We start from the raw sequence: 24,812 nt of genomic DNA, 5'->3' as shown, positions 1-24,812 counted from the left end.
GTGTAAAAATGACAATTCTGAGAGTTAAGTCACCTGAGATCCGGAGCGATCTCAAACCACAACACTGTCTCTCACACACCACACACACTACACATTCTCAATCACGACACTCTTCTCCAAAATCCATAGAGTCATTTAGGCTGAATGGAAAGCAATCCGATCCCGATTCCCACCTCTACCCCGATTCGGACGTGATCACCGGATCTCCGGAAGAAATATATGAAATTTGCGCGACAATTTTAAGGGAGCCAGGTGGTTTAATTGCAATACCTACGGAAACAGTCTATGGTCTCGCGGGTAATATTCACTTGGACGAGTCGATTTTACGCATTTTTAAGATTAAGGAACGTCCACTTGACGATCCCTTAATCGTACACGTACACTCGTTCCTCTATGCATTAAGGAATTTGTACAACACTAACATTGTCGAATCTTTCATAGTATTGTATTTGGCACGGAAATTTGCTCCGGGGCCTTTGACTATAGTTGCCAGACGTAGTCAGGCGGTCTCCGCGCTGTTAACCAACGGCTCAGACTTCATAGCCGTAAGATGTCCAAATAATCAAATTACCCTCAAATTGCTGGAATTCAGTGAAATCCCGTTGGCCGCACCCAGTGCGAATAAGTTTGGGCACATATCCCCGACATGCCCGGAACACGTGAAAAACGAGTTTCCCAACGAGAATTTACACATCCTAGACGACGGGAATTGTTCCATAGGCATCGAGTCCACTATTATCAAAGTCTACTCCGATGATAATCATTACTATTATCATCCGGGGCACACAGAACTGAGTAATGTTAACTTGTGTAGTGTTAACCCCGGGACTAATAGTGTTGTGGACGTGTTTGAGATGATGTTGGGGTTGATAGAGTGTGGGTATGTGGATGATCAGTTAGGTCCTGGGTACCGTGTGAGTCCGTATGAGAATTACTTTGGGAATTTTACCAACTGCACGGCCAAAATTGAGTTACTGCGTAAAGGCTCAATTACTCTACGGGATCTCACCGTGGCACTCGCTAAGTTTCCTAATATACAAATTTTGGACAGTACTACGGTGCAAAATGTGGAAATTGTTCCCGACAGTTCCAGCTCAGGCAGTAGTCCCAGGATCACCCCCAGTCCCATTCTAACCCATAGCACTAGTGCTATACTAATTAATACCAAGTCATGTATGGAAAAAGTGTTGAATATGCCAGGTCAGCTGATGAGGCATTACGCCCCTGTGGTTCCTACGTATTTGATTGAGATAATTGAGACGCCGGTGAGTGACCGTGCGGAGCACCTCAAGGGCACGAGTAAAAACAGTACAGTCACGGGCGATTTAACGTATAATTTAAACTTTGACTATGAGGAAGTTAATTGTTCAAATATTATCCTCATTGACATTGGGAATTACTTTAGGAAGTACTCGCACCTGTTCTGTCTGTACCTCCCACTGGGCACCGAGCACGCCGTAGTCGCCAATAAACTATACTCAGCTCTACACAGAGCTGAGTCCAAAGGTCTACAGTGTACAAGTGCTCATTCTGGTGTTGGTGTACAGTCTGGTGTTAGTCCTCAGTCTACAAGTGTAAACCCAGGAGTGAGTGTGTATTCGGGAGTGAGATCGCGGGTTAGGAGGATAATAGCGATTAACTTTGGGGTGGAGCGTGAGGAGTTATTTTCGGCGGTTTACGACCGCGTTTTAAAGGCGAGTGCCGGGAAAGTCATTCACCTCCACCACGTCAAAAACGCCATTAAATTCCTACTCTACTAATGTATTATACTTTACGCATTTTAAACATATTTTAGGCATATTTTAAACATATTTTAGGCATATTTAAGTGTTATTTTAGGCATATTTAAGTGTTATTTTAGCCTTATTTTAGGCGCATTTTAGTCATATTTTAGCTTAATTTTAGTCATTTTCAAGCTATTTTTAGGCTAATTTTAGGGTTATTTTAGGCGTTATTTAGCCAATTTTATAAGGATTTTAAGCTTATTTAAGTGTTATTTACATGTTATTTAAGTGTTATTTACATGTTATTTAAGTGTTATTTACATGTTATTTAAGTGTTATTTAGAGGTTAATTAAACGTTATTTACATGTTATTTAAGTGTTATTTACATGTTATTTAAGTGTTATTTACATGTTATTTAAGTGTTATTTAAAGGTTAATTAAACGTTATTTAAACGTTATTTAAAGGTTAATTAAACGTTATTTAAAGGTTAATTAGAGGTTATTTAAGACTATTTTAGAGCTATTTAGTGGTTATTTAAGCTATTTTAGAGCTATTTAGTGGTTATTTAGCTCTTATTTTAGAGCTTATTTAGGGGTTGTAAGTAGTATTTTAGGGTTAATTTGGTAGTATTTTAGGCTTAATTTTGTACTATTTTAGGCTTGATTTTGTACTATTTTAGAGCTATTTAGTGGTTATTTAGCTCCTATTTAGCTCTATTTTGGTCTTATTTGGTCTTATTTTAGAGCTATTTAGTGGTTATTTAAGCTATTTTATCATTGTTTTAGAATTATTCTTACTCTATTTTGGCTTAATTTACCCCTTAATTAGTATTAATTTACCCCTTAATTACCCTTAATTAATCTTAATTAGTATTAATTTATTCCTTAATTAGTATTAATTTATTCCTTAATTAGTATTATTTACGTATTTTAGTGTTAAAATATCATTTAAGCTGTGATTAGGTGTTAAAATTTGTGTGAAAAGTGCGATTTGGTGAAAATTGCGGTTATTGGCTGATCATGGACTCTGAAATATGATTAATTGCGGCGCTAAAATTCTCACAGATCGTGCTCGGGACCTACAACACACATTAAAATCTCATTTAACCAAGTTGTTACGTATGTGGAGATCTTTTTTCTACCGATTTTGGCTCTGATAAGGCACACAGGGTCCTCGTCAGGGTCTATCTCTACCTCCTTCTTATGCCTCCAAGTTCTCGTATTCGGGATATCTACAACACAACAATTTAATATCAATTACCCAAATTTATGTAAAAAGGGTAAATATATGCAAAATTAAGAATAAATTTATGTAAAATAAAGTATAATTACGTAAATTTATGTAAAAATAATTATCAAATTAGGAGTAAAAGGGGGTAACTAGTGTGAATTACATCGTTTGTATGTGATCCAGAGTGACTTGCTGGTGTTGGTGGAATCTTCTTGGATCATTTTCGTTAATTCCACTAAAAACTCCTCACAATCCAGTAAAACCATAATTAACAATTATACTACATTATAAATTGTAAATTATAATAAATTATACGAGGATGGGGAATAACGGAGAATAATTAGGAAAAATGTATAGCAATGAGACGGAACTTGAAATTTTAAATAAACTCAAAAATTCCTTAAATATTCCAGAAACTGTTGACACAACTGGTTCAACTTTTGACACAACAACTCATTCAACTATTGACACATCAACTGGTTCAACTATTGACGCATCTAACACGTTCGCCAGTGTTAATTCGAATAAAAAGTACATTTTACACTGTTAAAATGTTTTAGGCATGGCGTTGGATATAAGAAAACTAAATTGTCCTCGGCGGAATTGAAACTGCTGAGCAAATTCCAAAAACCCAAACCTAACCCAAAGAAAAAGAAAATTATTACTAAAAATGATAAAACTAATGAGAAAAAAGAGTTAAAAGATGATGTGACAAGATTAGACTTGATATTCAACAAACAATACCAATACCAATAACAGTAGTAATAGTAATAACAGTAGTAGGTACCACAGTAGCACTAGGCATATAATTAGAGGTCCAGTTACTCAGCGTACACAGTTAATTTTCACTTTATAATAATTTTCCGATTCTTAACAATGATTTATTGAGTGAATTACGTGGAAATTTTGAGGTTTTAAGATTTTTGAATTTATTCGAATTTTGTCCAAATGGCCCGGACCCAAAAGTGGCATTTGGTTCCGGAAAAATTAAAATTTTTCGACTATTCAGAAAATTAAATTAAACAATTTTAACACATTCCTATTGATGTTTTAGACATCAAAATGCCTAAAATTCTTTTAAAAAGTTAATTTTGAGTATAGAAAAATTGTTTTAATTGTGTAACTTGGTACCGTACCTAATGTACTATAACTATAATTTTATACCGTTAACTACAATTCTAATAGTATTTACCACTATTGTATCTCTAGAAAAGGGGAATTTACCCTAAATTATTCTAAATTAAGCTAAATTAATTATATTTCTAGGCTATAAGTTAGAAAGTTCCCTTGGATTATGAAAATAAATATAAAAACCCTTAATTATAATGCTAGAATACTCTTAAAACTATTATCTAAGTATCTACAATTCGATTTTTTAAATATATTATACCTATAATGATGATTGAGTTGGCCTAGATCCGTTCCCCCAAATTCTAACTATACGGGCAATAATCTGATTGAACTATCCAGGCAAAGTTAATCATATTTATGTTATATATTAATCCTGTATTGTTATTTTTAACTTTCAAAATATTACAATAGTAACTCAGATCCTAGCACTCAAATCTACATATCGCATTTCCCTTATTTAGATCTCGATATTCTTAATTCACTTTATTTATTCAGAATTTTTATCAATTACAAATTTCTCAATATTTTTAAGAATGGCTACTATTCCTGATGTCAACTTTAATTCGGATCTCGGTACACAGGATTCAATTCTCACAGTTTTCTCAAATACCGAGAAAGTTGAATCTTGTGAATCAGACCACGAAAGTGTAGCGTCTGATGATTCTACTTCTATCTCCAATTCTATTGAATCAAAACTTTCAATCTCTGAGGAGTCACAAACTGATCAACAGGTAACAAACGCTCCTGTTACTACTGTTATCTTCACTCGTGTTGACGAAAGGGAGTTGAAAACACAACTTAACTCTTTTTATCTACACCTTCTTAAAAATAATTATAATAAACCGTTTCTACCTGGTGACCCTAGTTTTCACCCTGTTAATGATCCCATATACGGCACTCAAAACCCCTCAATTACCGGAAATTTATTATATTTGTACGAATGCATTATTAGAAAAAGAGTCGAACTTATGATAGATAAGGGGAAAGAAAGAACTCTGAGTTTTGAAGACAAACTGTTATTAACACATCAGGTGAAAAGGGCTCCTGAGCATCTAATTTGTGAAAGGGGGAAGGATTTGTTAATCAAGCTCATCAACAATCCAATGAGTTCAATAGAATTTGAGGAATCATCCGACGTCTTAAGAAAACATATTTATCATTTTATCGTTCACTACTTAAATGAAAAACTAATAACCGTTTCAAAACGTAATAATCTTAAGGACAATAATCCTAAGGACAATAATCCTAAGGATAATAATCTTAAGGATAATAATCTTAAGGATAATAATCTTAAGGATAATAATCTTAAGGATAATGATATTGAGGATGAGGAGTTTGTGTTTTTTGGGAGATTGATAAGTGAAGAAGAACATTTGGAGATACAGAAAAAAATATATGTATTGATTGAGGTGACTATAGTGAAGAATTTTAGAACTTATATTGAGGACAAATATGAAAAACATTTCAGTGGCGTTAAATATGCTGACATTCACGAACATATTAAAAATAGGCTGAATGAAATGTACTCAGTTGACTTGGAACAAGAAAATAATACCGATGGTCAATCTATGCACAATCGTATTACGTCTAAAATTCCAACTTCTAAAAAGCCACAAACTACTCACTCGGTGATAAATACTCCTGTTACTCCCATTGACTACAGTCCCGAGGAACAAGAATTAAGTGCACAACTAGAGTCTGTGTATCACCTAGTGTTTACGAAGTTTTACAATCAAGCATTAATAAAAAACCCCTTCCTTTTCTCAGCTTATTTGGATGATTTTTTGTGTGATATTCGAGATTTAGTTCCAAAGTTAATACTAGAAGATGACGAAGAATATACTGAATGTAGCGCAATTTGGGTAGTACATAACATTACCAAAAACCTTTTAAACGCCGAGGATAAGAAAAGATATGTAGACGAGCTTAAAAATACTCCCGAGCATCTAATTGACCAGGAGGAGAAGGATTTAATAATAAAGAATTATGCTGAATGCCTTTTAAAATCCGAACCACAGCTTTATAGAGCGGAAATTGAGAAGTTGTTACTTAAAATTAAGGCTCATATTGACGATATAACAATTAACTATTTAAGTGAACGCATTTTGGGCTTTTCAAGAGAATTTATGAATGAATTTAAGGTTGGGAAAGAGTTTGAGTTTTTCAATAATTTAATCACTCAAAAAGAAAATTTCAATGTCGAGGATAAAATATACTATACGATTTTAGAAATTATGGAGAAGAAAGTACTAGGATCCGATGAAGATATTAAAATATTGCGGTAAAAATTTCAAATACTAAAGTATTCCAATAACTATTGCAAAAGTGTGTATCTCCTCAGAAACGAACTCGAATCTACACATTCCTCAACTTAAAACTCTGATGGCTAATGTTATAAATTGAATATTTTCAGTCAGTGCGAATTTTATACACTAGATTATCTCCCAAATATATGGGATCCAGGCCTAGATAAGCATCATTATAGGTATAATATATTTAAATATCGAATTGTAGATATTTAGATAAAAGTTTTAAGAGTATTATTAGTATATAATTAGGGAATTTTATATTTATTTTGTTAATTTAAGGGGAGTTTCTAGGATTTGTTAGCCCAGAAATCTAATTTATTTAACTCAATTTAGGATAATTTATCTATTTTAAAGTTAAATTAGTGTTATTTTAGGGTAATAATTAGAAAATTTATCTCTACTAGAGAGATAAAACTGTCTAATATCCTGTCAAGTGTACCCGAGGATACACATTGAAACCAAATTTTCTACACTAATTAACAACTTTTAGAACTAATTTTAAGTAGTTTTATGTCTAAAACGATGTTTAAGATGATTTGGGATTAATTAATTTAATTTTCTCAATAGTCGAAAAATTTTTATTTTTTTCGGAACTTAATTGTCACTTTTGGGTCCTGGCCAAAATCGAAAAAATTCGAAAATTTTAAAAATCCAAAATTTCAACATAAACCAACAGATTTAACATTGTTAAGCATCAGAAAATTATTAAATAAAAATAATTAACTGTGTAAACTGGGTAACTAGGCCCTAAAGTTATGCTTTACAAGGCACGAGTAACACCCTCCTGGGTGGGCTAATTATACGCCTAGAGTACCTATCACATACATATATCCACTCTAGATACTCTATGCATAGTCTCAATAGTCTAAATACTATTTATCCTAATCACTCTAACCCTAGTACTCCAGTTACTCCACCCATCTAAACATACTCATACTAATACTCATACTAATACTAATACTATTATTATTATTATTAATACTATTAGTTGGATTATGTGATAGATTCCAGTTTGGATTGCCAGTAAGGATCCTTTGCCAATGCTGTAACCAAATGTCCAATATCAATTTGAAACGTTATCCCTACATCTCCTACTCATCAATCTCCAAACTCATAAATATTCATTAAACTAAATAATTAATCCGTTTAAAAGCACAAATATTCATTAAAATAATAAACCAAATAATTAGTCTGTTTAAATTAGCACAAATATTCATTAAAATAATAAACTAAATAATTAATGTTTAAATTAGGATGAATAATTTTTACCTAAGTCTTCATTAATATCTTCAAAGACTTTGTGTATTTTCTTTTTATCTGTGAGTGAGAAGCTGGAGAAGACTGTGGGCTCTAGTGAAATCACGCCGTTATTTAAGCTTGACAGTAACAAATGCTTAAACGAGTCTTTACAGAGACAATTCTCAAGTTCCGGCTTCAGTACTGTGATCATGCCACGGAACGTGTTATAAACCTGAACTGCAGGCGCTATCGATAACTGGACCTCCTTTAACACTAAGATTATTGAGACCAGGAGACATTTCATTCCCACCGAAACATATTGCAACGCATCTGATATCGACGAATTCAATACCATATTACTTATCCTACTCATCTCACTCACCTGTTTAAGGGGTTACACATTAACTACTGTACATATCTAGGGAAATAGTGACCAGCAGGGAGTAAATAACTGAGTAACTGTGTAGTAGTGAGTAACTGAGGAAATAAGCTCTAGAGGGAGTAAATAACTGAGTAACTGTGTAGTAGCGAGTAACTGAGGAAATAAGCTATGGAGGGAGTAAATAGTGTATAGAGGAGAGCTGAGTGAGAAATAACTAATACACGCCGGACCAAGCACCGTAACGTACAGTAATTTTCTTTCCGTTTGATTCTTTAATGGCAAGTTTACAAATTTGTAAAGCCTTCCTCATGTCACCACTGTAATTCGTAACCCTCCTAGCACACAACTGCAGTGCCACTCTATCCGAACATTCACTAGTTAGTGTGTAAAATAGTGTGTAAAATAGTAAAATAGTGTGTAAATGTGTAAAAGTGTGAATGAATGACTGAGTTATTATTACGGATCGATGATGGAGTATTTTCCGAGTTTACTTTCAATGACTTGTACTATTTGCTGATATCTATACGGCTTAAACACCAAACTCCCAAATCCTACGCAAATATTAATACAATTTACTACAACTGTATACTACGATGAATGTGAGTAAACTGTGTAATATATGCCTAGTCTGGATTGTATGGAGGATTTCATTTTATAGTTGAGGTCCATGGTGTTGGAGATGATAATGAGGATGAACTTGGAGCTCTTTTTACACGGCAAGTCAAACAAATTAAACAATACCTTCTGCGTCTTTGTTACTATGTAGTCAGCCTCATCCACTATCAATACACTAAAATATTAATATATAATTAATAATACAGAATTTACTACTTCAGGAGTAAATAACTGAAGAAGTTAGTTGTACAATCTCCGTTACGGAGAAAGGTGCGCCAAAAGGGTTAAATAACTGTGGAACTGAGTAGGAAATAACTAAGCGGTAGCAACCACCGTAACGTAATACCATGGCGTCATATTGTTAGTAAAATATTTATCAAGTTCTTCATAACAAATATGTGAGGCAGGAGCGGGTTTAGCGAATAATTTATTATAAAACACTCTGTAGAGTTCATTAGGTCTTGAGAGATGCACGGCGTTGATTTCCACCAAGTCGAACCAAGGTATTTGACCCTTTAATTTCTTACCAATTAACTCCTTAGACACCATCTTCACCGTCTCAGTCTTACCCGTTCCAGGCACACCACTGATGTACAATACCTGACCCGTTCCCCCTAACACATTATCACTTTATACTATTAATCGTTAAAGTATAATATTATGCGTTAATTAGTATGGAAAATTAGTTATGCGTTAATTAGTGTGGAAAATTAGTTAGCGTTAATTAGTATGGAAAATTAGTTATGCGTTAATTAGTATGGAAAATTAGTTATGAGTTAATTAGTGTGGAAAATTAGTTGTGAGTTAAATAGTTGTGAGTTACCTTGTTTGATATTGGTTTCCATGAAAGTGCGTATTTTATCGGCTTCATCTTCGCGGCCTAGGATGCGTTCAGTGCTGTTTAATTGTAGTTTAAGTTCGGGGCTGAGAGGTTCCACAACACACGGTGTCTCCTTATATATCATCTTCGGATAATATATACTATGATATTTACTACTCTCTACCATCACCTATACACATCTTATGTATATACTTAAGTAGCTCCCTCTTCTCTATATATCTAATTAGCTCCCTCTAGGGGTATGTAGTATAGGTATATAGTTAAGGTATAGTTAAGAGTAGTATAGTAATAGTATGGTGATACGTTTTCCCAATCGGTATGTATATTGAAGGGTAGTACGGAGTAATTTTCATGATAGCAGATGTAGTTGCAGAAGACGTTAATTTCCTCATCGCCGCCAGAGTTTATCTCATTCAAATACTCCTCCTTACTTCCATGCACATTCACCTTCTCATCAAACGTCTCTATCTCCACATCCTCAAACTACTCACATTATTATATTAATTAACACATTATTATAGTAATTACCACATTATTATAGTAATTAACACAGTAATTGTATTCTTAACTATATAATTAACTTAACTATATAATTAACTTAACTATATAATTAACTTAAGTATATAATTAACTTAAGTATATAATTAACTTAAGTATATAATTAAGTATAGTAGAGGAAAAGAATGGCAAAAAATAACTAAGTAGTAAAAGGGAGTAAAAAGTACTTTATTGTATGCAACAACTTCGTTAACGTGTGTGAATCCTTTCCATTTATTGTCTAGCGGGTGGGTTAGGGGTTCTGTGGCGTTGTCAGAGGTTGGAATTTCCTCTCCAGAGTCGAAATAAAACGCCACCTCAGCCATTAATTTACCATTCGTGTCCACATAAATCGCCGATATCTTTGCTAATCACAGAATCAACTATGTAAATGACTAAGTAGTAAGTAACCAAGGAACTAGTGAGGGTTTGGAAAAATAGTTAACTAGGGAACTAGTGAGGGTTTGGAAAAATAGTTAACTAGGGAACTAGTGAGGGTATGGAAAAATAGTTAACTAGGGAACTAGTGAGGGTATGGAAAAATAGTTAACTAGGGAACTAGTGAGGGTATGGAAAAATAGTTAACTAAGGAACTAGTGAGGGTATGGAAAAATAGTTAACTAAGGAACTAGTGAGGGTATGGAAAAATAGTTAACTAAGGAACTAGTGAGGGTATGGAAAAATAGTTAACTAAGGAACTAGTGAGGGTATGGAAAAATAGTTAACTAGGGAACTAAATGAGTAATCTGTGTGAGCGCTAGCAAGCTCCGTTACGTACCCAGATTAGATTCTCTGACATTTTTCGACTTATTGTTTGTCCTCAGAACATCAACGGAGTCGTAAATGGAAATGATTTCATCGTGGATGAGGGCAGATCTATAGAACTTTTTGCCATTAATATTGGCAATCACTTCACCGTAAGGGTCTCTCACATACGAATAAGCTTCGTCAGATTTAGTTTTAGTTCTTTTTATACCCTTGATGTGCTCAGGGATCGGTGAAACCACCGAGTCGTCCACGTAAGTACGCTTAGTTCTTCCACTACTACGCAGTAATTGCATGGTTCACAAATCTAAATTAGAGGAATTTTAGTGAAATTTGGAGGAATTTGAGGAAAAAATTAAAATATTATTTTTTTGTAAATTAATCAAATTAATTTGAAATATTTGTGAAAAAATTTGAAATATTTGTGAAAAAATTTGAAATATTTGTGAAAAAATTTGAAAAATTGCGGAGAATAAAATTTTTAATGAAAAATTGAAATCTTGAAGATAATAAAATCATACAACAAAGTTGAAATTTGGTGGAAGTGAAAAATGGTAAAAAGTTAAAAATTCTGAAAAACTAACGAATTCACAAAATTAAGCTAAAATTAGCCAGAATAAAAAATCTTCAAAATGTACGAAAAATAATAATTTAAAATGAACTAATCACGACAAACGGAAGACTCCAAAATATTGTGGAATCACGTGTAAAAATAGGAATAACATGTATTAATTGGTGTAAAATTGAGATTACTGAGGAGTAGTAAAATTTAGTTGGAATGTGTCAGGAATAAGTCTGAGGACTGCGTAACACATTTTGAGACAAGACAACAGTAAACTCTCGAGTGACTGAATAATAAAATTAGCTAAGGAGAATAAAAAAATAAATGATGGGAAATAATTTTCAGGTGTGAGAATGGAAGGTTGTGGAGAGTGAGTGGAAAAAGTGTGAAAGTGGAAAATTCTCCAGTGCGTTAGACACATAAAGTGAATTGTGGTGGATCAGTTCGGGAATTTTAAAGTAGATAAAAGTTCCAAAATTGTGTAATTGGTTATGAGAAAGTTAAAGGAAGGTAGAGTGGATTTCGGGGTAAAGTGTCGGCTTTAATTATGAGGGACATGAAATTCGGTTGAATAGGTGAGGAAATGGAAAAAAGCGCGAATTGTCGGTAAAGCATTGAAATAGACAAGATTTTAAATAATTTGATAGAGTAGTTGAAATTATGTGTAGTTGGAGAAGATTAGTGAAGTCTCGAAAAATTCCCCATTGATCAGATACCACAGTATCCCAATTATCAAGGAGCCCTATACTCTTGAAATACGTTAGTATTTTTGAATAAATTAACTTGGTTTCGTAGAAGCTTAATTGCTCAGTCTAAATTATAATAGCTTATAAATTTAGATTTACAAATCTGTTCCGTCACAGGAGTTTTAGCACCTTCACCACTACAGCGCTAACGTTTAAAATGGCAGCGAAGGTATCGAAATCAGCTGGTAAGAAGTCCAAGCGTGCCAAGAAGGACCCGAACGCGCCTAAACGCGCACTATCTTCTTATATGTTCTTTGCCAAGGAGAAACGCGCCGAACTCGTCCGCGAAAACCCCGACCTTGCCAGAGATGTTGCCGCAGTCGGCAAACTTGTCGGTGCCGCCTGGAACTCACTCGATGAAAGTGAAAAGGCACCCTATGAAAAACTCGCTGAAGCCGACAGGGCCAGATACGAAAAAGAAAAAGCCGCCTACAACAAATAATCTCATCAACTCCCTTTCCACATTTTCATACTATTCACACTATTTACACGCAATTTTATCTATTATACATGATATTACATCAGATTAATTGGATTTACTCAGTTTAATTATGAGTTTGCAAGAGTTTCTGCGATCGGTTCCTGTGGCCTGAAATAACATAAAATTTATCTTTGGGTTACGAGGAAATTTGACATTTCTATGGTAGAATTGACCTTTACTGAGCGCTTAATTCGCTCGCACAGCGAGATACCACGGGGGGAATTACGAACTGAGCAGACTATCACCAACTCCTCCAGGCCGTCCTATCAACAATATTACCGTGTAAATCGTTACGTTGAACAGATTTATGTACTCTTGTAAATCATACTTCTCATCACCAATCTCCACCCTTTTACTCATACCACAGACCATTTAGTTCGTAATTTAGTTACTAAATTATCAGTTGAAAAGTGAGTTGAATTAGTTGTACAGTTAATTGAGTTGGTTGAAGAGTGAGTTGATTAATAAGTTTGTGAATTCTGGCGAATTAAAGCTTTTGTTATTAGTCCTCTCCTAAGACAAATGAGAATATTATGGTTTGATACAACAAAATTCTGTAATTTTTCGATGAGCGTGTATCTTATTTTCTTATCCTTTGCCGTTTTATTCAGTGATAATCTCAGTTTATCTAAAAATTATTACATCACTGGGCAATTACTATGCTGGTTATTTTTAATGAGGGATTCTTCGTTTTTTAAGTCTATCTCAGAATTTTCGTCATTTTGTATTAAATAATTCAACAACTTCACATAAAACACCTGAGCCACAGATTAACAACGTAACTTACTTGGTCGTTGTAAATCTGAGCAATGTGTAACCGCTTAGACTCTTCAAATCCGCACTTTGTACTCAGAAATTCAAATCCAACCAACTACAATAATATTAACAATATTTACTCAATATTAACTCAATATTTACTCAATAGACTCAGTAGTGTGGAGATACGTTTTGAGGTAAATTGAGGATGTGTGATTTATTGATAAATTTCTCAGGGTTTTGGTGGAAAAACTTAATGTGCGATGAGATGTTATTGTCAATAACGTTGAAGGAACGGTTAACGTTAAAGTTTGAAATGTCGTTTAGGTAATCCAAACGCTCCAATAAATAAGTTCTCCGCCTCAATAAATAGTCAAAATCACCAAACACGTCAGGCTTAAACCTTATTAAACCTATGAAATGTCGGTTAAAAATAGTATTAGGGTAAACATGGTAAATAGTATTAGTGGAGGAATTACTTGGTTTGGAGAGTTTTGAGAAGAAAATTTTAAGTATTTGGAGTAAATTAGCTTTAATTTGATTTAGTTGCTGGATCTCGTGAGATTGTAAATTTTCAGCTATTAAATTGGATAAAAGGGGATGCGGCCACCGTTGAATACAGGAGTTAATTTTCTGTAAATAAACTCGAATCTTCAGTAAATTATTATACTCAATTAATTGCCTTTTAACTATTCCATTCTTCTTATTTAGTTTAGTTTTCATTTTATAACCTTTTTACTACTCGATGTGGCATAGAGGGTAATTATCCCAAATTCACATACACATTTTTATTTCCATCAAATTTTAATCCATAAATTATTTATTTTCCTTCAATTAATTTAATTTATTCAATCATTTTAATTTTATCTGAATAATTTTATAATATTATTTTTTAAATAATCACATGACAATTTGTAAGTAATTTGTAATATATTTTTGAGATAATTTGTAATATATTTTTGAGATAATTTGTAATATATTTTTGAGATAATTTGTGAGATATTGTGAGATAATTTGAGAATGGCGAAGGAGCGTTTGAATGCTGTGGATGTGGCGGTGGTAGTATCGAATTTGAAGAAACTGATCTCAAATCTGACGTTGGTAAACATTTATGACATTACTAACCGAATTTTTATCCTCAAATTCTCGAAAAATGAGAATAAAATTTACATCCTCATTGAAATCGGATGCAGAATTCACGCCACTCAATTCCTCAGATCCGTAGACCACCTGCCCTCAAATTTTAACGCCAAAGTACCATTCACTCACTTTACTTATTCAATTATACAGTTAATTACTTAGTTATGGTGACACAATTGTGATGGTGTATTAGTTGAGGAAGCACTTGAGGAATCGTAGATTGCGGGATATAAGTCAGATATCACAGGATAGAGTAATAGATTTTACCTTTAGTTCAGAGGAATATGCGCATCATCTGATAGTACAGTTGTTTTTACCCGGAAATATTTACCTCACGGATCACGAATATAAAGTTCTCACAGTACTCAGACCCCAAAACACCGGTGATAAATTCTTCAAAGTCGGATCCAACGTATGGAAATACACAGATTTTACCACTTATTTATCGTATTTTAGCTATAATTTAGCCTATAATTGGCCATAATTTACGCTGTTACAGTAATATTTACAGTATAATACTAATGTGTATTGTAGTATGTGTATGATATGGAATATAATTCATGGTTTGAGAAGTTGAGGAGGCCGTTGGTGGAGGAGTTGATTGTTGGTAACAAGTTAACGGACATTATTAAAAATTTATTCCCGTCAATTCACCATTCGTTTATTTTCTCAGTGTTAAAATTAAAATTAAAAAATACCAAGGGTGACGGTGTTGATCCTAAGGACCTGGACAGAGTATACAATTTGGAAGATTTGGACACTGTTTATCACTATGTCGAATGCATACGAACTTATTTATCCGAATTGTTAAGTGGAAAGGACAAGATTGGAGGTTATTTATATAAGAATCAGAAGGGAGAGATGGAGGACTTTGGCCTGTTTGAGCAGGAGAATTCTGAGTATTTTGAAGACTTTAACGACGCGGTTGACGCTTTTTTTACCAAACACGAGCTGGCAAAACAGGAAAAGAAAACCCAAGACAAGAAACCAACCAAGCTCAATAAAATTAAAATTGACCAGGACAAACGTGAGCAAAAGTTAGTGGAGGACATTAGGAAACTTGATTTGGAGATTAAGTTATTGGAGGAGAATGTTGATATCGCTGAAAACTGCTTAAACCTCACTAAGGCACTTATTGCCTCTGGTGCTTCCTGGAATGATATTTACGAACAACTCCAAATTCAACGGAAACAAAATCACCCACTCGTACACTACATTAAAGAAATTAACATCCCAACTCAAACTCTCATCTTTCACAACCCAATTAGTGGTTCTGACCAACTGAGTCAAGGGGGTCAATCGGGTAAACCTGGTAAATCTGGCACCCAGAGTAAGCTTAGTAAAGATTTGACAGCATCTGTATCACTGGATTATCGTTTGAATAGTCACCAGAACTTGAAAAAGTTATATAATGAGCGGAAACGGCTGGAGAATAAATTGGAGCGAACGAAGATAGGGAAGGAATACGCCCTGAAAAAGGTGACCAAATCCTTAAAAAAACAAGAAACTAAGAAAACTGACAAGAATAAAAGAGACGTCAGGATCAGCAGTGTTAGGAAACGGTTCTGGTTTGAGAAGTTCTACTGGTTTATCACAAGTCAGGGGTACTTAGTTCTTGCCGGCAGAGACGCGCTTCAAAATGAACTCCTAGTTAAAAAATACTTAACCAACGGCGATTTATACTTTCACGCAGATATTCACGGCGCAGCTTCCGTTATTCTCAAGACTAATTCTAACTCCTCCAGTTTTAACCTTACCACTGGTACTACGTCAGACAACACCGAGACTACCAATACTAGTCCTCCGTATGACATGATTAAGAGTGTGAAAGAGTCAATTGACGAGGCTGGGAATTTTGCGGTATGTTTGAGCACGGCATGGAATGAGAAGTTTTCAGTTCAGAGTTGGTGGGTGTACTGGCACCAGGTGTCAAAAACGCCACCCACAGGTGAATATGTACCCCAGGGCTCTTTTGTAATTCGAGGTAAAAAGAATTATCTACCACCCCAAAAACTCGAAATGGGCATCACATACCTTTTCCAAGTACATCCATTCCACTCTCTCGAACCAACCAATTTCCAAGATACCCTTGACGGTGAGGGTACTGTAGATAATGTCGTAGATGAGGAAGATGTGGTAGATGATGAAGATGAGGAAGATGTGGAAGATGATGAGGTAGACGTGGAAGATGATGAGGTAGATGAAGATGACTCCGACGATGAAGACACGGTGGAGGATGATGGCGATGAGGTTACTGTGGAAGGCAGTGATGATACTATCGTTGATGAAGAGATTACTCCGGAAGATGACCAAGATGATTCCGAGGATCTTGGGGATGATGAGGATGAGGAAACTTCAGTAGAAGAGGAGGAAAATGAAAACTCTGAAGATTCTCTGGAAGAAGACGACGAAGATGTTTCTGACTCAGCTGAAGATCCTGAATCTGAAGAAAACACTGTAGAAGATGTAGAAGATGAAGATACTGAAGGAAACACTGTAGAGGATGTAGAAGATGTGGAGGATGTGGAAGATAAGAGTGTGAGAATTGGTCACGCGGAGATGTTGGAGGAGTATGAGGCCAATATACAAAAGAGAACGAGGGGAAGATTACCAACAGCACATCCACTAAAATCTAAGCTCCTAAAGTTAAAACATCAACTACAAAAGTTAAATTTAACCAAAACTAGCAAATCCAGCAAATCATCCTCAACTCAAATCTCCACCAAATCGTCCAAAGATATGCAACCCCAACCCACTCAACAAAGTGAACATGTTACCAATGTGAAACCTGTTACCAATGTGAAACCTGTTACCAAAGTTGAATCAGTTTCAAAAGTTGAACTAGATTCAAATAGTGCAAGTCCCGAGTCGTGTGATAATGTGGAGAGAAAATCGGTGCGAATATTGGAGCCTGAGAAGTTGGAGCATAGTGAGGAAGCTGTACGTAAAATTAGAAGCAGAAAACTCACAGCCGTTAACCCAAAGTTCCCCAAATTCAACGATTTCATACCACTCAACTCTGGAGACTCCAGTAACTCTCGAACCAGTAGTGATGTCAAATCCACAACTAATTCCGATACCAAACTGAAACCTTCTGAGAATACTAAACTGAAACCTTCTGAGAATACTAAACTGAAACCTGAGAATACTAAACTGAAACCTTTTGAGAATACTAATGTTAATGTTAAGCTGGAGATGACGCAAGTAAAGAGTAGAGGTTCGAGTAGGATGATGCGATTTATAAACCAGAAAGTGAGTAAGATAAAGAAAAAGTACGCCCAGGACGATGAGGAGACACAGGAACTCAGAAGACTACTCACAGGTTCAAAGAAAATCCAAGCCAAAACTCAAAAATCACAATCCACCAATCAGAAATCACAATCCACCAATCAGAAATCACAATCTTCAAATCAAAAATCACAATCTTCAAATCAGAAATCACAATTTACTCCGAATCAGGTGGGTAAGATAAGTTATGGCAACTCTGTGAGTACTGGGCAGAGTGAGAAGTTTAAGGAGATAGAGACGATAAGTGACAAGGAGCTTGAATATTACATGAAGCAGCTTTCATGTTTAACTAAAGAATTGAAGGAAGACGACGATGTTATTAATGTAATTCCGATGTGCGCCCCCTTTTCTGCGATTAAACATTATAAAAACGCCCTGAAACTTGTGCCGGGAAATGCCAAAAAAGGTACCATCGCAACACAGTCACTCCAACACTTTATTAAAAATGATCCCGAACGAGCACATTACCTCAAACTCATCACCACCGACCAACTCACACTTACACTCATCGGTAACTGCAAATTCACAAACTCCAAAATTTAACACATATAATATTATATATAATTAGTATTTTACACACAATCATATATTTAGTGTTCAATATTTAGCATACAATTTGCGCTAAAAGTGATGATAAAAACAGTTTTATGCGTAAAAGAGTGTTATAATGTGTTGGAAATGGAGTAAAGAATGTGTATAAAGTTGGTGGTGTGGAGTAGAATCTGAGAATAAAAAGTATAAAATGAGAATAAACTGATTTTAAAGGCCAAATAATGTACTAAAACATGGCCAAAAAAATTGTCAATATTTTAATTTCATTTTTCTACCAATAATTTTAATTTTCGAGCTGAAATTCGGGACAATGTTACAACACCAAATAATTAATAAATAACTGGTAAAAATTGAGAAATTTTCGTAAATTTTATCAAATTTGATGTAAAATAAAATGAGATTGAAGCAGATATCTCATATAAGGAGGGTTGTGAAGGGGATCGACTCTTCAAATAGAGAAAAGTGTACAATAGAAGTGTTTGACCACACTGAAGTCTCGTTACATGACAAGAACACAAGTTCATCCTCAGAGGAGAGGGAGAAGTTGACAATAGTATCAGCGATTTTGAAGAAGAGACCTAAAAAAAACCAAACGGAGAAGAAAATAGATAATACGTTGTTCGTATTCTGGCTAGAAAGTTATGAATCTTTAATAAAGGATTTGTTACTGAGTAAGACAGCTCAGTTGGAGAATTTAGGCTTTGTGTATGCCCAAAATTCAGATCGCACTTCGAAAACCATTTTGAAGAATGAGCTGTGGTCGTTGTATCACGAGAATTCAGTGATTTGCTCAAGTTGGAAGAAGAATTACGGGTTTCCAACGGCTATAAATAAGTTATTCCTGGTAACTCTGACAAGGTATTACATGGCTTACATTTGGCGCTTTAACGAGCTTCAAGACTCATTTGAAATTTGTATTCAAATTCCACTCCAAAATGATAATTACACACTCAATTTTCACTGCCTGTGGATGAACATTGAGAGCGTAGTTTCAGACTACAACTTCAGTAAAAGAGCGTTTTTGATCTTTTACAACACCACAAACACCAGGTGTTACAGCATTTCAACTGAGGATTTAGACTCTGATTACTCATACGAGTTGAAATCAGGAGAGTCTGACATTTACTTACCGAATCTTAATACCGACGCTTATAGTGTTGGATCACAAGATGAGGCAGAAGAACTTTATGATGACACTGGTGAGGAATATGATAATATCTTATTCCACAAGTATGAAGATTATGTGCAGCATTTTGAGATTTACGCCGTTGACGGCCTTTTTAATCATAGACTAGCAGTTACCAGTGAGTATCTCCTGGGCAGCAGTGAGCTAACAATGCCAGTGAAAATCAAGTCAATAGAGTCAGTTTGCATCTGTGATCACACATTTGAAACTGGCCTAGTAACTTTATACACAAGTGACTCCCTAAGACCTAATAAAATTACCACAAAGTCACCCATCGTAGTCAGTAAATGGATCACCCTCAAATCCACAAATTTATCCAATTTTTACAAATCCAATCATCACAATGTCAATAGTTCCAGTCACAAATCTAACAACAATAATGTTAACAATAATGTGACTTGTGGAAAGGATAATGAGAGTTTGGATGAGTTGATTGGAATGCAGATAAGTAAAGGCTTGAATAAGATCTTGCCACCGGTGAAACTAAGTTTATTAAATGAAAACGACATTAGTATGAACTTGCTATTGTCCCCGTATGACCTGTTTTTGAAAGACGAGCACATAAGGGAGTCTGTAGACAACATTGTCGGCTTGGTGATTAGGTACATGTTCCACCCAAGTACGCCACTGTACATTAATGTAAATAACGAGCTAGTATACATTGAAAATTACTTTATAAATAAAATAAAAGGCTCGAAGAAGGTGAAAAACGTAAAAGTGTTCAGCGGAAAGGATGAAACGCTTTACATAATTCATTCGAAAAGTGGCGCACTGAGCGCAATCACAAGCAAGAAACACGACCCAAATGACATCACACACCACCAAATTCATAATTTAAGCCACGTGGTAACTTTTCAAGTTATTGAATATCATCATCAACTGTACTTCATTATCTTCACTCCGTACGATAGGGAGTCGGTACTACTAACGCCGTATGACAATGAATCTGTACTCTTAACACCATACCACAATGAATCAGTGCTGTTAACGCCGTTTTTTAAGGAAATGGGTAAAAATGACCCGGGCGACGATTTTGTACAAAATGACGGCTCACTGTATGTGTGCGGATTTTATAAATGGGAAAATTATAAACTTAATCTAAAAGGCAGCTGGTTATTTCAGTGTCCTCACCAATCTAATCATTATGAGTCACCAAATGGATTACCCAATGGTTCGCCTGATGATCACCTGGATGACGCGATAATACAGTTTAAAAAATGGTACGACTCGAATTATTTCTGTCTATTATCGAAATTTAAGTTAATATCGCCAAATGAATTGGATTCAGCAGATAACTCTGATTCAGGAGTGGTATACCTATACATGATCAAGAGTCATAAAATAATCAAATGGCTTGAAATAAGCAGTAGATATTACTATGACTTGTTAACCCAGGACAGGTATTATTTAGCAAATACAAGTGGTAGAAATGAGTATGTGATTGATGATCTTAAGATTCTGATCAAGAGCAGGCCCTTGAGAGACGTTTGTCCAACTGCGTCAGAGTATAAAAATGACACAGATTTCGGTGATATGGAAAATTCAACCAGTTCATATTCTGAGGATGTGGTTGGAGAATTGCCTTTATTTACAGGATGTAATTTTAAGAATAAAATGTACCCAGTGTACCATCCCGAGTGTGTACTGGCAATGCTAAAGCTGGGTCTTAACACCTTAGTATCTAAGCTGGTTAATATGCTAGTATTTCTGTTTCGAAGGATTTTGTCGCAGTTGAAGGATAATATATATTGTACAAACTCGAATCCGTATTCGGAGGAACAGCGTGCTGATGTGGCTGAGGATGTTTCTGGCGGTTGCAACTGTATCATATTTAAGACTTTGGCACTAAAGTTATTTTGCAGATTTAACAGATTCTTCTACGATTACATAATTAAAACTATTTACATGAGTAATATGACCCACGGAGCGCAGAACTTCGAAGACAACCACGACGCCGAGGAGCCTAAGAAAACCATACTTAACGATTACGTAGTAGATGACGAGTATAATCAATATTTTAAGGAATATTGTAGTTTTAGAAAAGAAAACGAGCTTTTAATGAATGAGTTGATTGTGTATTTGCAAGTGCTAAGGCTGATTGGGCTTTCATGGTATGAACAGTATCAACTCATTAATATTCTGACAAAATATCTGTCAACCAGTGACGACTTGTTACTATTTAATAGTAACAGAGACTTGGAAAATGTAATTGGATCAATAGAATCAGCAAGAGAACAAGACGACGAAGATGATGACCTGTGTAAACTGTGCCAGAATTCAAATATTCTCCTGAGGATTGGAATGGAACAGAATTCTCAGTTGGTGACGCCAGACCATAACATATTAAAATACCTGATTTCATACATGACGTCACTTTCGCCTTCATTTTTCAGCACATTCCCACAGAACAAGAACTTGACGGATTTGGACAACGTGTTCTTCACAAAATATAAAGACCACCTGGATGACAAGTTTAAAGTTAATCAGCACATATTCAAGGATGAAGCTGTTACCTTGAGTAGGGATGAGGAAGGTGAAGAGAATTTCCTGATTTGGTTGTTATTGGTAAAGAATGATCATAATTTACTGATTGAGCTGGACCACTATTATAATTCTACGGTTCAAACTGGTGACAGTGTAGTATCATATACGGAGTATATGGACATGATAAATGTGGGATACTGGGTTAAAAACAAGACAAGTTTCAAATTCATGTTTGAGAATGTCGAAAAGTACTTTAGACTCAAGGTGAAGACGTATAGGAATATTGAAGACTTTGACCAGTTTGGGTTTTATTTAATTCTCCAGGGCAAGGTTAAGATTTTTAGTCTCCTTTTAAAGTCCAAAGGGTTTGAAAAATTTTCAAACTTTCTGACCAACGATTTTACTCAGGAGCGTTGGAAGGATGCAAGTGTTAAAAATGCATTTGCACTAATTTCGCAGAGACGTTATTTACTCTCATCAGCAATGTTAATACTTGCAAACAGGATCCAAGACGCTGTAGACGTTGTGCATCAGTATCTGAACAACCTGTCACTCTCAATTCTGATCTCCAAACTCTTTAACTTTAGTCTCCACCACACTTTTAACAAGGTCCAGAATAGGAAAATCAAGTACATTCTACTGCATACACATTCTATTGATTTATCGCCAGAGTATTCAAGTGATATCAGCACACTGACTGGTAGTAGTAATCCCAAAGACCAAGATTCAGGCTCACTGAATACCAAAAACTCGAAAGAACTAATGAATAAGAATTTACATGTAGAAGATCCACTAAGTAAACAAGTTGAACTCTTGTGCCACAACGATGATGACTCAGATTCTAATCCATATAGTACCACCTATAATCCCATGCACCTTAAACACTCTTTCAACGCTGTGCACAGCACGGGAATATACGGTAAACAAAATTATAACAATTGTCTATACCTTAAACATACATACGAAAATATGTATGGCAATGGGAGTTTGACTGAGGAGATTAGAGGATATAAGACGATCGGACATGATTCGAGGATTTTGGAGGAGGGCATTTTAGATTTGTTATCGGGTACAGTGGATGAGTTGATTTTAAACGTGAGCATTGGAATTGTATTGAAGAAGTTAGACCTGTTCCAAGTGGAGCAGATGATAAGAAATAGTTCACGCTACTATTTAGATAAAATGCCAATGATTTCAGCGCTACTCCATTCCTTTGTAGTTAATTACACCAGCTGGGATAAGATTCTCATTTACGCCTCCAACTTTCTACACTTTCAAAAATTCAACAACTTCAACCAAAAATATGATTATCTCGATTACACAAATCAAGGTACTACACACACTGTTAATATTATTACATACTTATGTATTAATATCTAATAGTATATAGTTATGTATTCATTCTAATAGTATATAGTTATGTATTCATTCTAATAGTATATAGTTATGTATTCATTCTAATAGTATATAGTTATGTATTACCTAGTAAATGGTACATGGCCATACGTTACTCTAGTGATAGTACAACTGTGGTCAACACAATTAATGATGTTGTAGGACTGAATGATAGTTATTGTAATAGTAATTATTATGTTGATGACTACAAGTATTTGGACGGGAATGTATTGGTAGAGTTTAATAACTACACATTTAAGCAGTCACATTTAAAGTGTCCAATACTGAAGAAGTTGTCCTCGATCATCTCCACAAAACATTTACAGAAACCCTCAAAGGGTTCTCAGCACTCGTTGTTTAGTTTTTCAAGTCCTCAGTCAGGTCAGCATTCAGGAAGTTCACTGGATGATCAAGGCGATTTTGTGAGGACAGGAGACGAGATTTTCGTGATGAACGAGGAGAGTGATTTGGTTGTAAATGTTAATACTTTGAGTGTGGTAGAGGTACTTTTAAAGATAAAATCAACCCTAAAGATGGAACTGACTCTAAATTATTACAAAATCAACTCAATAATTTCCATCAGAAAATATGACATTGATATTGAGAGTATTTACACCAGGCTGGTTAACACTTTCATTGGATTTTTAGACTCAAATTTAAGTGTACAGGAGTTCAATATCCCATCACTCCAGCTCAATCTGATTAATAAACTAGCACTTTTGGCAATCCACAGTAGTAATTTGGATAACTCAAAGGAAAATGAACCAGGAACTCTAGAATCAGAACGTCAACCTGACATTGAAGTAAAGGACAGATTAGACGTTGGATTATATGACAGTGATCTTAGTTTGGTGAATGAAGAGATCGTTTGCGTGTGCTTTGTAGTGTCCTTAACATGTGTTTTCATGCTAGTGTTGTACAAGGTTGATATTTTACCTCAGGTGTACAATGGACTCTACACACAACTCACACTACTTAACCAGATGAAGGGAAATAATGAGTGGCTTAAACAGTTTCTAGAATCAGTCATAAACACTATAGAACCCTCGCTATTCGCAAATGACACATTTGACGCTGAGAAATTTAACATACTCTCAACCTCCAATAAAAACACAAAAACACAACATCAAGATGAATTACAACTCCAAGAGTAAAACTATATCAATATTATTTAGATATACTATTATATCTATAATACTATAGCTATACCTAAGACTATACAGTAATACTACAACTATAATATTAGTAAAACTATAGAATAATACTATAGCCATAATATTAGTAAAACTATACAGTACCAACTATTTTATAGATTTATTGGTATAATAATAACATTATCGATGGTGGAGACGATATTGGGATTAATGAGGAATTATATATATAAACAGACCAATTGTAAGTTAAATTACCATATTCATGTGTAGATTATCATTACTTTTGGCTGGAT

At 34.9% G+C, this 24,812-nt stretch overlaps 10 protein-coding genes across 10 annotated transcripts; 6 read left to right on the top strand and 4 right to left on the bottom strand.

The window, feature by feature from the left end:
• Positions 1 to 8: 8 nt before the first annotated feature.
• Positions 9 to 1,833, top strand: sua5 (Telomere recombination family protein; the record flags this gene model as incomplete). Its single annotated transcript, XM_758408.2, has 1 exon — positions 9 to 1,833. The coding sequence occupies one exon, from the start codon at positions 9 to 11 to the stop codon at positions 1,758 to 1,760; it is 1,752 nt and encodes a 583-aa protein (XP_763501.2). The 3' UTR covers positions 1,761 to 1,833.
• An 820-nt stretch (positions 1,834 to 2,653) lies between these two features.
• Positions 2,654 to 3,222, bottom strand: TpMuguga_03g00473 (Signal recognition particle 14kD family protein; the record flags this gene model as incomplete). Its single annotated transcript, XM_061305704.1, has 3 exons — positions 2,654 to 2,804; positions 2,845 to 2,957; positions 3,120 to 3,222. 3 exons carry the CDS (start codon positions 3,220 to 3,222, stop codon positions 2,733 to 2,735), a joined length of 288 nt encoding a protein of 95 aa, XP_061161037.1. The 3' UTR covers positions 2,654 to 2,732.
• On the top strand, positions 3,081 to 4,132 carry TpMuguga_03g00472 (uncharacterized protein). Its single transcript, XM_758406.2, has 2 exons — positions 3,081 to 3,487; positions 3,517 to 4,132. The coding sequence occupies exons 1-2, from the start codon at positions 3,306 to 3,308 to the stop codon at positions 3,710 to 3,712; spliced, it is 378 nt and encodes a 125-aa protein (XP_763499.1). The 5' UTR covers positions 3,081 to 3,305; the 3' UTR covers positions 3,713 to 4,132.
• A 314-nt stretch (positions 4,133 to 4,446) lies between these two features.
• Positions 4,447 to 6,437, top strand: TpMuguga_03g00471 (uncharacterized protein). The gene has a single exon (XM_061305703.1). The coding sequence runs from the start codon at positions 4,621 to 4,623 to the stop codon at positions 6,370 to 6,372; it is 1,752 nt and encodes a 583-aa protein (XP_061161036.1). The 5' UTR covers positions 4,447 to 4,620; the 3' UTR covers positions 6,373 to 6,437.
• Positions 6,438 to 7,378: 941 nt separating this feature from the next.
• On the bottom strand, positions 7,379 to 12,024 carry orc1 (ATPase family associated with various cellular activities (AAA) family protein). The gene is made up of 10 exons (XM_061305702.1): positions 10,789 to 12,024; positions 10,199 to 10,377; positions 9,777 to 9,956; positions 9,456 to 9,642; positions 8,979 to 9,246; positions 8,641 to 8,807; positions 8,478 to 8,568; positions 8,265 to 8,376; positions 7,666 to 8,017; positions 7,379 to 7,487 (listed from the first exon to the last, which is right to left on the bottom strand). The coding sequence occupies exons 1-10, from the start codon at positions 11,069 to 11,071 to the stop codon at positions 7,390 to 7,392; spliced, it is 1,917 nt and encodes a 638-aa protein (XP_061161035.1). The 5' UTR covers positions 11,072 to 12,024; the 3' UTR covers positions 7,379 to 7,389.
• A 42-nt stretch (positions 12,025 to 12,066) lies between these two features.
• On the top strand, positions 12,067 to 12,543 carry NHP6 (uncharacterized protein). Its single transcript, XM_758403.2, has one exon — positions 12,067 to 12,542. It carries the CDS (start codon positions 12,241 to 12,243, stop codon positions 12,523 to 12,525), a length of 285 nt encoding a protein of 94 aa, XP_763496.1. The 5' UTR covers positions 12,067 to 12,240; the 3' UTR covers positions 12,526 to 12,542.
• Positions 12,544 to 12,609: 66 nt separating this feature from the next.
• Positions 12,610 to 12,924, bottom strand: TpMuguga_03g02170 (uncharacterized protein; the record flags this gene model as incomplete). Its single annotated transcript, XM_061305832.1, has 3 exons — positions 12,610 to 12,672; positions 12,705 to 12,827; positions 12,859 to 12,924. 3 exons carry the CDS (start codon positions 12,922 to 12,924, stop codon positions 12,610 to 12,612), a joined length of 252 nt encoding a protein of 83 aa, XP_061161786.1.
• Positions 12,925 to 12,996: 72 nt separating this feature from the next.
• TpMuguga_03g02615 (Apoptosis-antagonizing transcription factor domain protein) lies at positions 12,997 to 14,043 on the bottom strand (the record flags this gene model as incomplete). The annotated part of the gene is made up of 6 exons (XM_061305891.1): positions 12,997 to 13,077; positions 13,110 to 13,192; positions 13,223 to 13,322; positions 13,352 to 13,435; positions 13,510 to 13,733; positions 13,800 to 14,043. 6 exons carry the CDS (start codon positions 14,041 to 14,043, stop codon positions 12,997 to 12,999), a joined length of 816 nt encoding a protein of 271 aa, XP_061161785.1.
• Positions 14,044 to 14,293: 250 nt separating this feature from the next.
• On the top strand, positions 14,294 to 18,315 carry Nemf (Fibronectin-binding protein A N-terminus (FbpA) family protein). The gene is made up of 3 exons (XM_758401.2): positions 14,294 to 14,574; positions 14,654 to 14,872; positions 14,995 to 18,315. The coding sequence occupies exons 1-3, from the start codon at positions 14,341 to 14,343 to the stop codon at positions 18,289 to 18,291; spliced, it is 3,750 nt and encodes a 1,249-aa protein (XP_763494.1). The 5' UTR covers positions 14,294 to 14,340; the 3' UTR covers positions 18,292 to 18,315.
• Positions 18,316 to 18,694: 379 nt separating this feature from the next.
• Dmxl2 (RAVE protein 1 C terminal family protein) lies at positions 18,695 to 24,519 on the top strand (the record flags this gene model as incomplete). Its single annotated transcript, XM_061305701.1, has 2 exons — positions 18,695 to 23,300; positions 23,528 to 24,519. 2 exons carry the CDS (start codon positions 18,695 to 18,697, stop codon positions 24,517 to 24,519), a joined length of 5,598 nt encoding a protein of 1,865 aa, XP_061161034.1.
• Positions 24,520 to 24,812: the final 293 nt, after the last annotated feature.

Source organism: Theileria parva (assembly GCF_000165365.1).
Source record: "Theileria parva strain Muguga chromosome 3 map unlocalized ctg_530, whole genome shotgun sequence".
Taxonomy (NCBI): domain Eukaryota; phylum Apicomplexa; class Aconoidasida; order Piroplasmida; family Theileriidae; genus Theileria; species Theileria parva.
This window is presented reverse-complemented; position numbering and strand designations above follow the sequence as displayed.

What these genes read in the sequence shown, in the direction of transcription:
- TpMuguga_03g00472 (XM_758406.2), top strand. Translation starts at nt 3,306, where the DNA reads ATGTATAGCAATGAGACGGAACTTGAAATTTTAAATAAACTCAAAAAT. An exon ending in AGTGTTAATTCGAATAAAAA is followed by an intron (nt 3,488 to 3,516) that starts GTACATTTTACA and finishes AAAATGTTTTAG; the next exon opens with GCATGGCGTTGGATATAAGA.
- TpMuguga_03g00471 (XM_061305703.1), top strand. Translation starts at nt 4,621, where the DNA reads ATGGCTACTATTCCTGATGTCAACTTTAATTCGGATCTCGGTACACAG.
- orc1 (XM_061305702.1), bottom strand. Translation starts at nt 11,071, where the DNA reads ATGCAATTACTGCGTAGTAGTGGAAGAACTAAGCGTACTTACGTGGAC. An exon ending in TGTCAGAGAATCTAATCTGG is followed by an intron (nt 10,378 to 10,788) that starts GTACGTAACGGA and finishes TTCTGTGATTAG; the next exon opens with CAAAGATATCGGCGATTTAT. An exon ending in AAATACTCCATCATCGATCC is followed by an intron (nt 8,377 to 8,477) that starts GTAATAATAACT and finishes ATGTTCGGATAG; the next exon opens with AGTGGCACTGCAGTTGTGTG.
- NHP6 (XM_758403.2), top strand. Translation starts at nt 12,241, where the DNA reads ATGGCAGCGAAGGTATCGAAATCAGCTGGTAAGAAGTCCAAGCGTGCC.
- Nemf (XM_758401.2), top strand. Translation starts at nt 14,341, where the DNA reads ATGGCGAAGGAGCGTTTGAATGCTGTGGATGTGGCGGTGGTAGTATCG. An exon ending in CCTCAAATTTTAACGCCAAA is followed by an intron (nt 14,575 to 14,653) that starts GTACCATTCACT and finishes ATGGTGTATTAG; the next exon opens with TTGAGGAAGCACTTGAGGAA. An exon ending in TCTTCAAAGTCGGATCCAAC is followed by an intron (nt 14,873 to 14,994) that starts GTATGGAAATAC and finishes TGTGTATTGTAG; the next exon opens with TATGTGTATGATATGGAATA.